Raw genomic sequence first — 16619 nt, 5'->3', positions numbered from 1 at the left:
TGTCCTGTGTATTTATACCTGTGTTCTCTGTCTGTTTGTTGCCAGTTCGTCTTGTTCGTTCAAGCTAACCAGCGTTTTCCTGTCAGCTCCTATCGTTTCCCAGCCTCTCTTTCCTCGTCCTCCTGGTTTTTGATCTCTGCTTGTCCTGACCCTGTACCCGCCTGCCTGACCTCTCTGCCTGTCCCTGACCCTGAGTCCGCCTGCCATCCTGTACCTTGGCCTTACCCTGTTTCTTCGACTCCTGCCTGCCTTGACCTGTCTTTGTCTGCCACTGTTGCGACAATAAACATTGTTACCTCGACAGCCTGCGCCTGGGTCTTACCTTGATTCCTGATCATTTTAGAGGCTATTTATACAGACAATTGGTATAAAACCTGTATAAACTGTATATATAATTATATGATAATATTTTAAGTTGACAATAATTATATTACACAATTTCCGATATATCACACCCCTTACTTTTATTTTCCTGCATAATTAAAATCAGGATTATGCCTCTGCTGCCATTCATTCCAATCAGACTGGTTTGGATTTCTCCCTGACCAATATGGCTGCAATTTTCACTCCATTCTGGAACTTTGAGGGTTTATGTCATAGCCCCTCTAGTAATTTAATAGGATCTCTATGGTTCACACACTACACAGTACATGAAAATTGAAACGGATTGATGATATATGTTCACTAGAATAAAACCATATGTTATCCCACATCGTCTATGCCTGCATCTCAGTTTCAAAGAGCAATACATTCTAATAGGAGTGTCACCAAGCTTGTTCAATGTAATTAAGTATTTCTCTAGTCTAGACTTTACAGGAAGTACATATTTCTCCACAGGAAGTGACATACTGTCCAAGGGAAATGATATAATCCCCGTCCAGTGAGCTCCACCCACCTTGAGGTTATAGACCTTCTTCTCACAGATGGTGCACTGGTGGGGCAGGTGGGATGGCGTCACGGCGTGGAAGTCATTCAGCTGGTGAGGTTGGAGTTCTATGGAACCACCTGTAGACAGGATCTCCTCTCCCCCCTGCAGGGGCTGCTTGTGGTATCCCACAAACCCCTTGGTGCCACCCATGCCTTCTCCGAACGAGGAAGTAATTTCCCCACCGCCGGAATTTAACTTGGGGTCAGAGGTTGGCTCCTCTGGATTGTACAGATCCTCTCTGGCACGGACTGGCTGCCCAGTCCCCATCCATACTGTGGCAGTATTGGAAACCATGTCCAACCCTTTTCCCGCGTGGCTCATGTTACCTGGGCTTTTCCACTGCTGCTCATTAAAAGCGTTCTTGTTCTGATAGTTTTGATTCCCAACACCGAACCCAGCCGGTTGTTGTTGACTCTGACCATAGAAGTCAATCTGAAAGCCTTGGTTTGTACTCTTTGCCTGAGTCATGATTGGCACGTACTGTCCTTGTCCCTCTCCGGGTTCACTCAACGCCACCGACGTCCCCCTGTGAAGCCATACTGGAGACGCCTATCCATATCTGAAGGGTATGTTGAGCCAGCTTTCTTGCCGTAGTCTGATCCACCATGCTGGTTGGCCTGTTGCTGTTGCTGTTGGTTCCCAGAAACACCCCCACCTCCGTAATGGTTCAGCCTCAGATTACCATGATTCTGGTTGAATCTGGCCCCTACCAAAGTCCCCAGGGCAGAGTTGGGGGGTGGCGGGGGTGGCGGGGGTGGCGGCGGTGGTGGAGGCAGTTGGAAGGCTAGGGCACTGGAGTGGAAACCACCACCAACTGCTTGGGGATTACTGACCATGGCCGAGGCGCGGAGCTGGTTGAAGAGGGGCTGGGACATGGCCACATTGGCAAGGACCTGATTGAGGGAGAAGATTAAAAAACATTAGTCTCGAAAACAGACAAAAAGTGTGAACACTTGAAACACTTGAAAAGTGTGTGAAAACAAGAGTTTGCATCTCAGAATAAAATTCCAAGATATGTAAATATAAGAAAACCAACCAGCCCTGTTACAGACCTGATTGAGGAAATAAAAGTAATATTGAGAAAATAAAAGCTTGCATTCCAAAGTACCAAAAGAAAATACAGGCAAACCAATAAATACTGTAACAGACCTGATTGAGGATGCTGGCTGCGTTTGCAGAGTTTGCGTTGCCCCCCAAAGCACTCTGGGCCAGTTTAAGGCGGTGGAAGGTGAGCTGGGCCTGGAGCTGGGCTAGCTGGATACTGGCGGGTGTCAAGAGGAGCTGTGTGTTCTGGTGGTTCTGGTGGGTCCCACCCCCACCACTCAGCTGGCCCTGGACACCACCCACTGGCTGGGGCTTGTTATCATTGCCGTCGGACACGCTGGTGCTAGAAACAAACAGGGAAAAGATGGATGAGAAAATGTAAACAACCGTAGCTATAAAACACAGCTTTTAATCAGAGATGTGGGTCCCACTGTTTAAAACGAATAAATAAATACATTATGTAGCCTTAACATTTAGCTTATTGCATTATAGAGGAACCGGTAGCAGTAACAGCTTGTTTCACACCAACCATGGTTAAACGAGACAACAAAGTTTTGCAACCAGCTGTAGACATGAACACTTATCCACATACCCACATACCCACATACCCACCACACAACCCCAGACCCTTCCCGGATGCAAACGCTTTTGACTGGGCCCTGTCCTTTCGTGTTCTGATGAATGTGCTCACATGCTGGCTAAATTTAGTATCTTGCACTATCAATCAAATCATATATAGAACCCCATGACTTGACACAGCCCAACCCGACCAACCATCAGCCCCGATCCAACACTCTAGAACTAGAAGGCGAGAGACCAATTGGATTAGGGGTGGGCAAGGTCCCAAGAGAAAGTTGTTTTAGACATTGATGGACACAGCAGCCATGTTGTTTTCTCACACACATGAAGGTCTATAGCGCCACATAAGGGGCATTTTGTTTGTGAAACGTAACAAAACAGCTTCTTCACAGGGTTAGCGTCTGCTGGGTTCAAATTGTGAAATATGGACAAGAGACTAATGTAGATATTTAGATCCTTGTGGTTTCGTTCGGAACATTGAGAAGCAACTGAATCTTTGTGAGGATTAGCACCTCTTGGTTTGTGGTGCTACTGGCTTGTAGAGTTGTCATATGGTCTTACGAAGAGGTACGTTTCCACACCATAAAGTCATCACGTCAGTGCTGTCGCTAAATTAGACATCAGTTATATTATAGACCACGGAGTGGATTTTGTTATTGACAATTCACCATTTTCACAACCGATCACATTTGAACGATCGTATGCCATCACCATTCCATAGATTATTCAAATAATATTTATTCCATAGTATTAGGCTACTCTTTATTTCACAAAATTGATATTAGCATACTGTATTACACACTTCTGATAGTACACATGTCCCCCTGTGACTTAATTCAAACTTGGACAATTAACCGCTTTGACTTAACGGTCACAAGATGACCTCATATTGACATCCTCATACAGTATTACTGTGTATATCATATCACTATGACTTTGGTCTTACATGGTACATGCTACTGTATAACATCATCATACTTTGTTTGCACCGTGGCACCAGAGCTTCGTGTTAAATGACATACTAGCTTGTACTGAGGCTAAGACTTTAGGACCCCACAGCAGCTGCCCTTTTAATTGCCTGTCTGTCTTTTCATCCTGGCAACACCACCACACGCTGTAGTAGTATACGTAGCCATCTTTAACAGTCCTGCTCTACGGCCTGCACGCTGTAGTAGTATACGTAGCCATCTTTAACAGTCCTGCTTTACGGCCTGCACGCTGTAGTAGTATACGTAGCCATCTTTAACAGTCCTGCTCTACGGCCTGCACGCTGTAGTAGTATACGTAGCCATCTTTAACAGTCCTGCTTTACGGCCTGCACGCTGTAGTAGTATACGTAGCCATCTTTAACAGTCCTGCTCTACGGCCTGCACGCTGTAGTAGTATACGTAGCCATCTTTAACAGTCCTGCTTTACGGCCTGCACGCTGTAGTAGTATACGTAGCCATCTTTAACAGTCCTGCTTTACGGCCTGCACGCTGTAGTAGTATACGTAGCCATCTTTAACAGTCCTGCTTTACGGCCTGCGCGCTGTAGTAGTATACGTAGCCATTTTTAACAATCCTGCTTTACGGCCTGCGCGCTGTAGTAGTATACGTAGCCATCTTTAACAGTCCTGCTTTACGGCCTGCGCGCTGTAGTAGTATACGTAGCCATCTTTAACAGTCCTGCTCTACGGCCTGCACGCTGTAGTAGTATACGTAGCCATCTTTAACAGTCCTGCTCTACGGCCTGCACGCTGTAGTAGTATACGTAGCCATCTTTAACAGTCCTGCTTTACGGCCTGCACGCTGTAGTAGTATACGTAGCCATCTTTAACAGTCCTGCTTTACGGCCTGCACGCTGTAGTAGTATACGTAGCCATCTTTAACAGTCCTGCCATCTTTACAGGCCTGCACGCTGTAGTAGTATACGTAGCCATCTTTAACAGTCCTGCTTTACGGCCTGCACGCTGTAGTAGTATACGTAGCCATCTTTAACAGTCCTGCTTTACGGCCTGCACGCTGTAGTAGTATACGTAGCCATCTTTAACAGTCCTGCTTTACGGCCTGCACGCTGTAGTAGTATACGTAGCCATCTTTAACAGTCCTGCTTTACGGCCTGCACGCTGTAGTAGTATACGTAGCCATCTTTAACAGTCCTGCTATACGGCCTGCACGCTGTAGTAGTATACGTAGCCATCTTTAACAGTCCTGCTATACGGCCTGCACGCTGTTAAACCACACAAACAACAACTGCCCCGGTTGCCCCTCGTTGTCCTTCTGTTAGCTGAGATTGAAGTGCCAGTAATGTCACAATGATACCCTCTGTCTCAGTCAGAACAGACCAGACTATAGGCCTAGCTGCCCAGATCAGATGAAGCTGTTTATGTCATGTCACCCAGTAAACGGATAAAGACTGTGATTGTCACGGTATAGGTGGATAAGCAGGGTGACTTGTGCTAGAGCATAAGACAATATGAGAGGTGATTTATAAATACAGGTTTATAAAGGAAGCAAGGAAGCAAAAAGATTGAATAACTTAAAATACTTTCCACAAGATGCTTTGAGCACCAATACCAATATGTACTTTATTTAAAAGCTACGTAAGTAAGTGTTGAACTAGATCTCTTGGACACTTGACAGGGTGGTCAGCCCCCTGTGCTGCATGTTGTACACACTCTTATCAGTACAAGCACGCTGATGGATCATATAAACACTGCCGCAGCCGATGACTCGCTGCTAAAAATACTAGTCTCTCATCTGTTCTGACACACAGCCCTTAATAGACAAATATGGCCTCGGCTCTTTACTGAGGCATCTGGCTCTGAGTAGAGCAGACCTGGGTCCAAATTGTATTTGGTTCTTTCAAATAGTTTAGCTGCTCTTGATTGAGCTGGCGTAATGGGACCAATGCAATAGTCCCAAAAGTTCAAACCCTGCCCACCTGGCATTCAGGGCCAAGCTCAATCAAACAGCCAAAGTATTTTAAAGACAGAAAGTACTATTTGAACTGAGGTCTGGCTCGCTGAGTGCTGCTGGCCAGGCCACTTCAGACCTGTCCAGATCTTGTAATACGAAACCGATTTAGTAGTAGAGGTACAGATCCATGGATGCATCTCAAATTGCACTTTATTTTCTATATACTACTACTTTTTACAATGGGCCCTCTTAAAAGTAGCTTTCTACATTTATTTTATTTTATTTAACCTTTATTTAACTAGGCAAGTCAGTTAAGAACAAATTCTTATTTACAATGAGGGCCTACCCATAGGGAATAGGGTGCCATTTAAGACTCAGGTTTCAAGTCGTCCCGGACAATAATTTATTCATTCAAATCAGGTGGTGGGATATTGGAGCGTAATATGATAAGCCATCATTAGATGCCCCCTGAAGAATGTGTGTGTGTGTCTGCCTGTCATACAATCGTTAATAAATTCAAACCAGGTGGTAGGGTTATTGGAGTGTGATCTGATAATAGATCATTAGATGTGCTCTAAAGGATCGGGGGCCTTTACACCAATCAGAGATGGATACAGTGTATATTACACTGACTGATGACAATATGAATGTCACACTGAATTTCTCTGGAGCGATCCTCAGCTGAAGATGACTCTACATATGGTAAGTTGCTCTTATACCTGTGTATTAACTAAAGCAACAACGCTGTATTAAATAGTACCTAAGTAATTGCATTATAATTGAGTTAAACATGTTTTTTTATTACAGAGGAATAAACTGTTGCTTTAAAAAAAACACGGAGTCCCCTGTTGTTTTGCTAATGACCTTGTAACTGACTAGACTATTAGGCCCAAATGCTTGTCTGAGGTCCTATTGTGTGTCTGCTGTCTGCTGGGAATCTCTTACCATGTCATAAATGCCGGGCCCAGTCTCCTATACGCCAGAAAAAGACTCTCGCACACACAGGGTGACGTCATTGCTGCCTTAGCTTATGTCGCCACGGTTCAACAAGCTCAACCTTGAGTGCATAGTTGAAGGTGTTCGGTTTTAGAAACACAATTACGATGTAGGAGGTGAGCTATTATAGAATGAATATCTCATAAATCACTATATCAGAGACAACATGAACGTGAATAAATATAATACAGAAATACATCCCAAATACAAATGATTAGTCAGCCATAACAATATTAGCAATATTCTTCTCCTATACATATAATTCAATCAAATCAGACTAGTTTTAACTGTGATATTTGTCATGTTCTCGTGTGAAACTATTTCATGCTCCTGTTTTTAATGGTGTAACAATGTGGACGGGACGGTGTTGTGCTGTGGGTATGGTCACATGCTTCATCATTAACTAGTAGTAGTTATTATAAGCAGGGAAGGGCGGAGAGCTCCCTGGCATTGTTATGCTGCATACAGGTGTTGGATCTTAATTTCACCAGTATTGTTAAAGCAAAATAATCCTGCAGCAAAACAATTTGAACATTTAGTCCATAATGTTGCTTGATCGTTGGTTAGCTGGCCAAAATTAGGCTACATGAAAACTGCAATACTGTTAGTGAAACCAACCATGTGTTAGTGCGGGTTTTCAGTGAATTCATGAAGCTCATCTGCATTTCCCGAGGTGCATGAAAATTCTCATCAACAAAAGAGTGATCAAATGAATATCCTACATCTGTACGTATATGGTAACATGTGATCATATGTTAAACGTTGGAAATGTAGTTCATATAACAGTCATTTAAAGAAACAGCACACTAATAATGTTAATGATGTCAAATTGCCATAAAGTGTATGTGTTCAAAAACAACAATATAGTCACTATTTTGTTATTCATTTGAATTGGGTTGTTTCTCTCAACATGCTGAGAGACCATATTGCCGTCTAACTTTTACTAACAGAAAACAATTAAGCTAATAATAATTTATTAGATAATTTTCCGTTTACAATTTTATTCATAGAAAATGTGCAGTAATTTAAATAAATTAAAAATAGACATATTTGTATTTGTGCTGCTGCGAGGACACAAATATTATACATTTTATAAAGTTTATATAAAAGTATATTTTTTTATTATGTATTTTATTTAAGTATATGTCCACATTTGTTAACATATACTTAAGTTATATGTATTTAACTTATACTTACTGTATACACTGTGTGTTTCAAAACATTAGGAACATCTGCTTTTTCCATGTTCCCTGTGGAACGTTTTGGACACCTTGTAGAGTCCATGCTCGGACAAATTGAGGCTGGTCTGAGCGCAAAATGAATGGGGTGCAACTTAATATTAGGAATGTGTTCTTAATGTTTTCTACACAGTGTATGTTATAAGTATAATTATAATAGTATATGTTTTGGATAAAAACATGCTAGGAACATTCAAATTGGTTGATTATTATTGTTTCCCAACATACTGTTGGGTTCTACTTCATTCAAAAACTTACATTTACACAAGGAACAGTTTATGTATTATGAAACATTAATTATTTTAATGTATTTATTTATTATGAAACACTAATTATTTGAATGTATTTATTTATTATGAAACACTAATTATTTGTTCGAACAACGCTTCAAGCAAATGTGTTACTAGCCAAATTGCATATTGTTGTGTAAAAGATACTGTATACAAAAATGCTACTCACAAATTCAAACAAATTCTTAATGAATCATTCTAAATGAACAAAAACAAACACAATCCAGCAAAAGTAAGTCCCTCTATCTAGGCTCCCGACTTTCCTTCTCTCTCTCCCTTGTTCCCTCTTTCCTCTCATGCAACACAAGACACTATTTGGAGCAGCTGGTTCCCTCTCCTCTGTGTGTATAACCAATTTGTCATGATCAGACTTCTCACCAACATTCAAACACACAGTCCCCCTCTCCGCTGCAGCCTGATAGATGACTGTACTAACCATTACCACCCTTTTCTGTTATGTGACTGTCTCAAAGCCCAATGAGTGTTGACTCCATAACAAATGAAGACAGAGTAGCTTCGCCGTGTAGCATGTCTCCATAATGGACTCTGTAACTTACACTACGTGCATATATGGTACATTGCTAGTAAATACAGTATATGTGTAAGGCTATATGTATGGAGTGTGTGCATGTATGGCGCATTACAAGAACGTACTATACGTAGCCTGCATGTTGGGGATTGCTTTTCTAGGAACATAGTATGGATATAGCACATATATATTTTAAATGAATAGAAACAGTATATATTAATTAGCTCAATATATTATTGACACTATATTTTAGTCTCACGCTGAAAGATTTTGTCTTTAAGCCAAGTGTTCCTGCTGAAAATATTAACACGCACTTGAACTTGAATGAATATGTAAGAACTGAAATAGTCAATTGAACAGACTTAGGGAGAAGGAGATATGATATGAATTAATCATGTGTCCAAACAAATAAAATAATTGTCTTATATTAGTAGTGCAATAAAAAATGCCAGGGATACAGCTTCATGTTGATTCATTGAATAATTAAAAAGGACACCAATTACATAATTTGATAAATAAATCTGAACTAAATCATTTGAACACATTATTTGTGGACAAAAGTCAAACTAGCAAAATAAAGTCGAAACCTATCTGAAACATACTCAAAATCACTCCCACTTTCCAACAAATCCCAAAACCCCCAGTGTCTACCAGTAAGTCTTCAGACATAGTAAACCAAGTCCAATATTCGGATATAAGTCCATATTGTTTGGACATAAGCAGGGTTACTCAACCAGTCCCATTCAAGTAGAGATCCATTGTTCCTTCCACACAACACTTAGAACCTAGAAGACTTCTGAAGACATCAAAGAGAACCCTTCATCATTAAGTTCTACACACCAAATAGGCCAAGTCCCGCTAGCTTTATGAGAGGAAATATACTACTTAACTGGACCCTAAGGTGCCGAGTGAGTGAAGCAATTTAGGGAGCACAGTTCAAAAGTGAAAAGTGTGTGGAACAAGACGGCCCATGCTTTCTCCAACCAATTCAAATCAAATGTATTTATAAAGCCCTTTTTACAACAGCAGATGTGTCAAAATGCTTATACAGAAACCCAGCCTAAAACCCCAAAGACCAAGCAATGCAGAGCAGATGTAGAACCACTGCCCAAACACAACAAGCCTACAGAGAGATATCAATTCAATTTTTGGATTTGATGTTTTAAGATCCTCATTAGCTGACGCCAATGGCTCTATAGGTGGCTGGGCGCTACAACCCACCACTACACACCCCTGCACAACACAGAGCGCTATCAATCTGTGCAACACAACGAGCCTACAGAGAGCTATCAATCTGTACAACACAGAGCGCTATCAATCTGTACAACACAGCGAGCCTACAGAGAGCTATCAATCTGTACAACACAGAGCGCTATCAATCTGTACAACACAGCGAGACTACAGAGAGCTATCAATCTGTACAACACAGCGAGCCTACAGAGAGCTATCAATCTGTACAACACAGAGCGCTATCAATCTGTACAACACAGCGAGCCTACAGAGAGCTATCAATCTGTACAACGCAACAAGCCTACAGAGAGCTATCAATCTGTACAACACAGCAAGCCTACAGAGAACTATCAATCTGTACAACACAGCAAGCCTACAGAGAGCTATCAATCTGTACAACACAGCCTTGACCCTATACTCCTATACTCATATACTCCTATACTCAACAGAGCCATCTCCAGTCTCAGAAACACCCCCGGAGGAACAGAAAAGTCACACCAACCTGGAGCAGCGGTTGCACTGTAGGAGTCCCCTCTATGTTATACACCCCACTAGCAGCTACTGTAGTTACGTTGTGACCTACGTCTAGTGGCTGAGGAGGCATGAGACTTGCTTACTGCCCGTCTCTCTACTAGCACTATGACTAACTGTACACCAACTCCACCACCCCAACCCTTTCCTATGTAGTTAAAGTTAACTCCACCACTACACCCCTGCCCTTGAGAGTGCACTAACTCTATTGTCCAACACACTGCCCTGTGAGTCCCTGTATGAGAGTGCACTGACTCTATAGTCTAACACACTGCCCTGTGAGTCCCTGTATGAGAGTGCACTGACTCTATAGTCTAACACACTGCCCTGTGAGTCCCTGTATGAGAGTGCAATGACACTATAGTCTAACACACTGCCCTGTGAGTCCCTGTATGTGAGTGCCCCTTTCCCTACGTAAGTCCAATGTTGTTAACGCTAAGTTGACCACTATACCACTACCCTCAGCCCTTCCCTGAGCTGGTCCCCCAGTCCACCTGGTTTTTATTTACCACCAGATGTATTGGGAGAGATGGGGGCCATTTTGAGGGTCAACTCTACTAGGATTCCACTATGACAAAAAAATACAGTATTTAGAAAATATGTATATTTTATAGGTTTAAAATAAATTATATTTAAATTACTTGGCTGTTGCAAGGTAATATAATGTGAATGATAAGACATCTAAATAGATAAAACAAAAACAAAAATGTCTTCTAAAACACAACAGATATTTTAGATAGAAGCTGGAATATGGGGTCGGTTAAATATAGTATTTTTAAAGGTGCATTATCTTTATAACATATATGAAAATAATTATTAGGTGATATGTTCAACTCGGCTTTCTCATACTGCCCGTAACACGGCTTAAATCACATTTCATCCACATCTATTCGCCTAGGTAGGCGCGCGCACACACACACACGCACACTGACAATTATATTGAGAATTATATTAATATTTTACCCTAAGGTACATTTATAATAGGAAACATTTAGCAACAGGTTTAACAACACAAAGCCTATCCTAAATGGATATATCAACACACGCCAATGACCGTAATGAGAGATTTCTTTCCCATAACGTTTTCTTTGCACACACATTAAAAACAGCTGCAGGTATGCCCATAATTTGCTTGAATAAATCGTTTCTTTCTATTCTTCTACCTATTATTGTTATTATTATTTTTTACAAAGAACCCATTTCATTAACAAAATATTTCGAACGGCTTTATGAATTATTAGGTGTTAAAACTATATGTTTACTGACAATGTACTAATGATTTTGTAACAACTACATAGGCCTACTTCATCTATCTATTTTTGCACCCAAAAAAGAATGTTCACAACATCGTATAGATAGTGTTTTTGAATTTGACATCGAAGGAATACTATGGCATCTTCAAATGTGTTTAATGAAGATATTTTGTTTAATCAATTTTCCTAGGCTTATCAGAATCAGATAAATGTCCACAAGCAAATTAATGAAAGTAAATGAATAGGCCAACATTAACTTTAATTACGTTGTAAAGTTTCATAGCATGTTTGGATAATGTTTGATATAGTCTGTTGTGTAAAATGCATAGCCTATGCTATTATAACAAAGAAGAAGACTAAACATAATTAATAAGAAGCCTACGACACAGACTTAACAACGTTAGCAAATGCGGACAATATAGGCTATTTAAATCAATTAACTTTTCTCCAACTTTTTCATCTATTTGAAGAAAAAATGTACAATTTGTTTTCTGCCTTTTAGTCACCAGATAGCATCATTCTACCTCATGTTTGTCAACACTGTAATTCTCAAAACTCAACATAAAGATCTAAATCAAATTGGACCGATATTTGAAACACTTCGGACGACTAGGTCTAATATCCTGTAAATATATCCTTATTATGCATTAATATCAATTATGGTTGGGCCAAACCTCGAATCAATCAACTGTAGGCCTACTTTATTTACATGCGGATAGTTCATTTGGTGACGTCTCGCCACTTTTGCGCATTGGTTTCCAGCTCTCATAAAGATAAGCATTTTACCTAAACTCCCAGGCATCCTATTCCCTGTGAGGTGCCAATGCAACATATTTACATCCCCTCCATCTGTTGCAGTTTAGCTCGGGGCGGCCCATCCGGGGGAGAGAGAGAACAAACTGCTTTTAGTGAGCCTATCTCCAATTTATTTTAAAAGTCCGGAACAGGACATGACTGGGCCAAAATGTTCGGCCCTAAATTCAGTGCACCGTGCAACACGGTTCTTTCCACCGAGTTTCTCTCAGGACAGCAGCCTACAAGGTGACTCCTGTGACCTACAGGTCAACTCCCCACCTCGCTCACCGTAAATATCATTCAGGGAGCATCCATTTGATTGCGCAATATAAAACTTTTATATTGAGTTACCAAGAAATGTGCCTGCAGAGGATGAACGTTTGCCTAAAAAGTACAACATTAATATCACAATAATCATCATTAATATATCATCATTAATATAAAAAAGTGACAAGCAATATTGACAAGCATAATTAATGCATTATGACCTACAAACCTGTTCACTTTAAAATAAATGAAATTGACAGATGATCAATTAAGCCCCTTAATCAAAGCAACCCCCCCATACCATCACCTCTGTATGAATACAATCTTTAATTAACCTAGTCTAATTTAATCCCACTAGATGGCACTAAATGGCTCCAGGAGTCCCTGTGGAGATAGGATTTAACCATATGAGGGCACCATTCTCTTTCTGATGAATCTATAAACCTGGGGTCTCCAAGCCTTTTCCCAGAAAGTTACCCTCCTGCAGGTTTTCACTACAACCCCAGTTGTAACTAACCTGATTCAGTTTATCAACCAGCTAATAATTAGAATCAGGTGTGCTATATTAGGGCTGGATCGAAAACCTACAGGAAGGTAAGCTCTCCAGGAACAGGGTTGGAGATCTCTGATCTAAACTGTCATGTCTGTCTATCATGTCTCTGTCATGTCTCTGTCGTGTCTGTCTATCATGTCTCTGTCGTGTCTGTCTATCATGTCTCTGTCTATCATGTCTCTGTCATGTCTCTGTCATGTCTGTCTATCATGTCTCTGTCGTGTCTCTGTCATGTCTGTCTATCATGTCTCTGTCATGTCTGTCTATCATGTCTCTGTCGTGTCTCTGTCATGTCTGTCTATCATGTCTCTGTCATGTCTCTGTCATGTCTGTCTATCATGTCTCTGTCATGTCTGTCTATCATGTCTCTGTCATGTCTGTCTATCATGTCTCTGTCGTGTCTCTGTCATGTCTGTCTATCATGTCTCTGTCATGTCTGTCTATCATGTCTCTGTCGTGTCTCTGTCATGTCTGTCTATCATGTCTCTGTCACGTCTCTGTCATGTCTGTCTATCATGTCTCTGTCGTGTCTCTGTCATGTCTGTCTATCATGTCTCTGTCGTGTCTCTGTCATGTCTGTCTATCATGTCTCTGTCTATCATGTCTCTGTCTTGTGGTGTGCTATATTAGGGCTGGATCGAAAACCTACAGGAAGGTAGCTCTCCAGGAACTGTCATGTCTGTCTATCATGTCTCTGTCCTAAATAAAGGTCAAATGAACGTAGCATTAGAATGCAAGAAAAAGCAAAGAGTACGTGATAAAATGGTCCCTTGTGGCTCAGTTAGTAGAGCATGGTGCTTGCAATGTCAGGGTTGTGGGTTTGATTCCCACAGGGGACCAGGATGAAAATGTATCCACTCACTACTGTAAGTCGCTCTGGATAAGAATGTCTGCTAAATGACTAACATGTAAATAAAATCACCTGCCTTTTGATAATTAATATAATAAAGAATAACGCATTTAGGATGATGACCATCTCTCTGACACGGCTGTACGCCGCTACGCTGTCTTTGTCTCACCCCAACGCACAGGAGGCTGCTGAGGGGAGGACGGCTTATAATAATGTCTGGAAATTAGCGAATGGAAACCATGTATTTCATACCAATCCACCTATTCCACTCCAGCCATTACCACGAGCCTGTCCTCCCCAATGAAGGTGCCGACAACCTCCTGCGACGCACCCACCCAAACCCCCAATCTCACGAAGAAGACACAGATCAGGTTGTCAAGTCCATCAACCCTAACCGTGCCCCTTGACTTTTCCCAATACGGAACAACCAGTCAATCACATTCCACAACCCTAATGAAAGTTTTCAACAGATCCATCACATAACGCTCGACTGCTTACTCATCACGTGGTTGTCATGTTCACTGAGGTGAGGGAGGGTGAGTTATGGATGGATGGGTCAGCTAGATTACTCATCATGTGGTCTACATGTTTGTTAGGGTGGGGGGGGGGTAAAGTATGTATGGACGAGTCCGGGGGGTCTGGGTCAGCTAGATTGAGCCTGAGTTTGCAGCTCCAGGGGATGAAATACATGGTATATGGCACAGCTGAGGGAGCCTCTGATTTATAGCTGCCCAGGAACGGGTGAGGAATACTGGCCACAGACACATGGGGATGAGGACTGGAGCTCCATGAGGCTGATGGGTGGTAGCTGTGGTAGTGTGTGTGTGTGGTCTAAGTATAATGGCAGTGATTGGCACATTCCACCTGACGTTTTTAAAAGGTGGAAAGGTATGTTACAGGTTAAATGTGGGTTTTTATTAAGGAATACAGTTACTTTAGGGTAACACACACTACAAGCATCACGTCCCCTCTGTCCTCTGTCAAATACATGTTGAGTCACATGGTAGCAAACACAAATTCTCTCTCTCTCTCTCTCTCTCTCTCTCTCTCTCACTCTCTCTCACTCTCTCACTCACACTCACACTCACACACGCACCATAGCTCTTATTTCAGCCACCAGCTATTAGGAAGGTGTAACATAGGATATCAGGGTCACAGAGAAACACACAGGTCAAATGGAATCTTCTGGTCGAAGACAGCTGGACCATAACTGTGTTTCAGCACTAAGAGCATTCCTGCTAAAATGATCATACGTGTGTGTGTGTGCGTGTGTGTGTGTGTTCATTCCTGCTGTTCGGTGTGTGTGTGTGTGTGTTCATTCCTGCTGTTCGGTGTGTGTGTGTGTTCATTCCTGCTGTTCGGTGTGTGTGTGTGTGTGTTCATTCCTGCTGTTCGTGTGTGTGTGTGTGTGTGTGCCTTCCTTGCTGTTCGGTGTGTGTGTGTGCCTTCCTTGCTGTTCGGTGTGTGTGTGTGTGCCTTCCTTGCTGTTCGGTGTGTGTGTGCCTTCCTGCTGTTCGGCGTGTGTGTGTGTGTACCTTCCTGCTGTTCGGTGTGTGTGTGTGTGTGTGTGTGTGCCTCCCTGCTGTTCGGTGTGTGTGTGTGTGTGTGTGCCTTCCTGCTGTTCGGTGTGTGTGTGTGCCTTCCTGCTGTTCGGTGTGTGTGTGTGTGCCTTCCTGCTAAAACACACAGTGGAATAACCTAAATGAGTGTTTGACACTGACTACCAGTGGAATAACCTAAATGAGTGTTTGACACTGAATACCAGTGGAAGTGAGGAATTGTTCCCAAGAGTACTATGGAAATACACTGACACCTGTTGCAATAATGAAGTAAAACATTGATTTAAACAGGAAGTTAAGGTTATAAACAATGGATTTACCTTCATCTATACCCATCATTGCCTTCATTAGAACTATCAATCATTGTAACCACACAGTAGTAAGTAGCAAGCTCACTTTAACGGCAATTTAAGAGAAAAATAGTCTGATTTCAACCAGACAAAATATCAACCAAAACAGAAAAACGACTAATTGATTGATTCTCAATGGACCAACACTTACAACTGTAATGCATGAATACAACACTTACAACTGTAATGCATGAATACAACACTTACAACTGTAATGCATGAATACAACACATTCCTACGGCTAATGTTTTTCAGTTTCTAGATAATGTCTCTGAGTAGAGCGTTGTTTCTTCAGCTGGTGTTTCCGAGCACGAAGCTAGCTCATAATACAGCTAATCTTTTTCAGTTTCTAGATAATGTCTCTGAGTAGAGCGTTATTTCTTCAGCTGGTGTTTCCGAGCACGAAGCTAGCTCATAATACAGCTAATGTTTTTGAAACGGTTCGTCAGTACTTATCCACTGTATCGAATGCTCCTCTGCGGTTTGCATTGTGAGGTGTGCATTGAGCTCTGCCTGTGTGTGTCTAAGGTGGTTGGACCTTCTGCAGGCTGACACAGGAGCCCCCTAGGAACTAGATGGGAGACGAGAGACAGAGAATGTCTCAAACTAACTAACAGACGTTACTTATAGTGGGTGGCCTTAGGGATCGCTTCCAGGTCAATAGGTCAATTCTTCGCTCCACTATCAGGTCGACGACACTACAGCCCTGCCCAAAAACAAAACCTAA

The 16619-nt window shown here is 41.8% G+C and overlaps 1 protein-coding gene across 1 annotated transcript in view; it reads right to left on the bottom strand.

Annotated features, from left to right (window-relative positions):
- The window catches only part of rbm20 (RNA binding motif protein 20), a 73321-nt gene that overhangs the window by 27602 nt on the left and 29100 nt on the right, over positions 1–16619 (bottom strand). The window contains 3 exon segments of the mRNA XM_065001357.1: positions 896–1455; positions 1458–1821; positions 2078–2315. Coding sequence (XP_064857429.1) covers positions 896–1455; positions 1458–1821; positions 2078–2315 — 1162 coding nt within the window.

Source organism: Oncorhynchus nerka, linkage group LG15 (genome assembly GCF_034236695.1).
Source record: "Oncorhynchus nerka isolate Pitt River linkage group LG15, Oner_Uvic_2.0, whole genome shotgun sequence".
In the NCBI taxonomy this organism is placed as follows: Eukaryota; Metazoa; Chordata; class Actinopteri; order Salmoniformes; family Salmonidae; genus Oncorhynchus; species Oncorhynchus nerka.
Note: the sequence above shows the minus strand (reverse complement) of the source record. Positions and strands in the feature narration are given on the sequence as shown.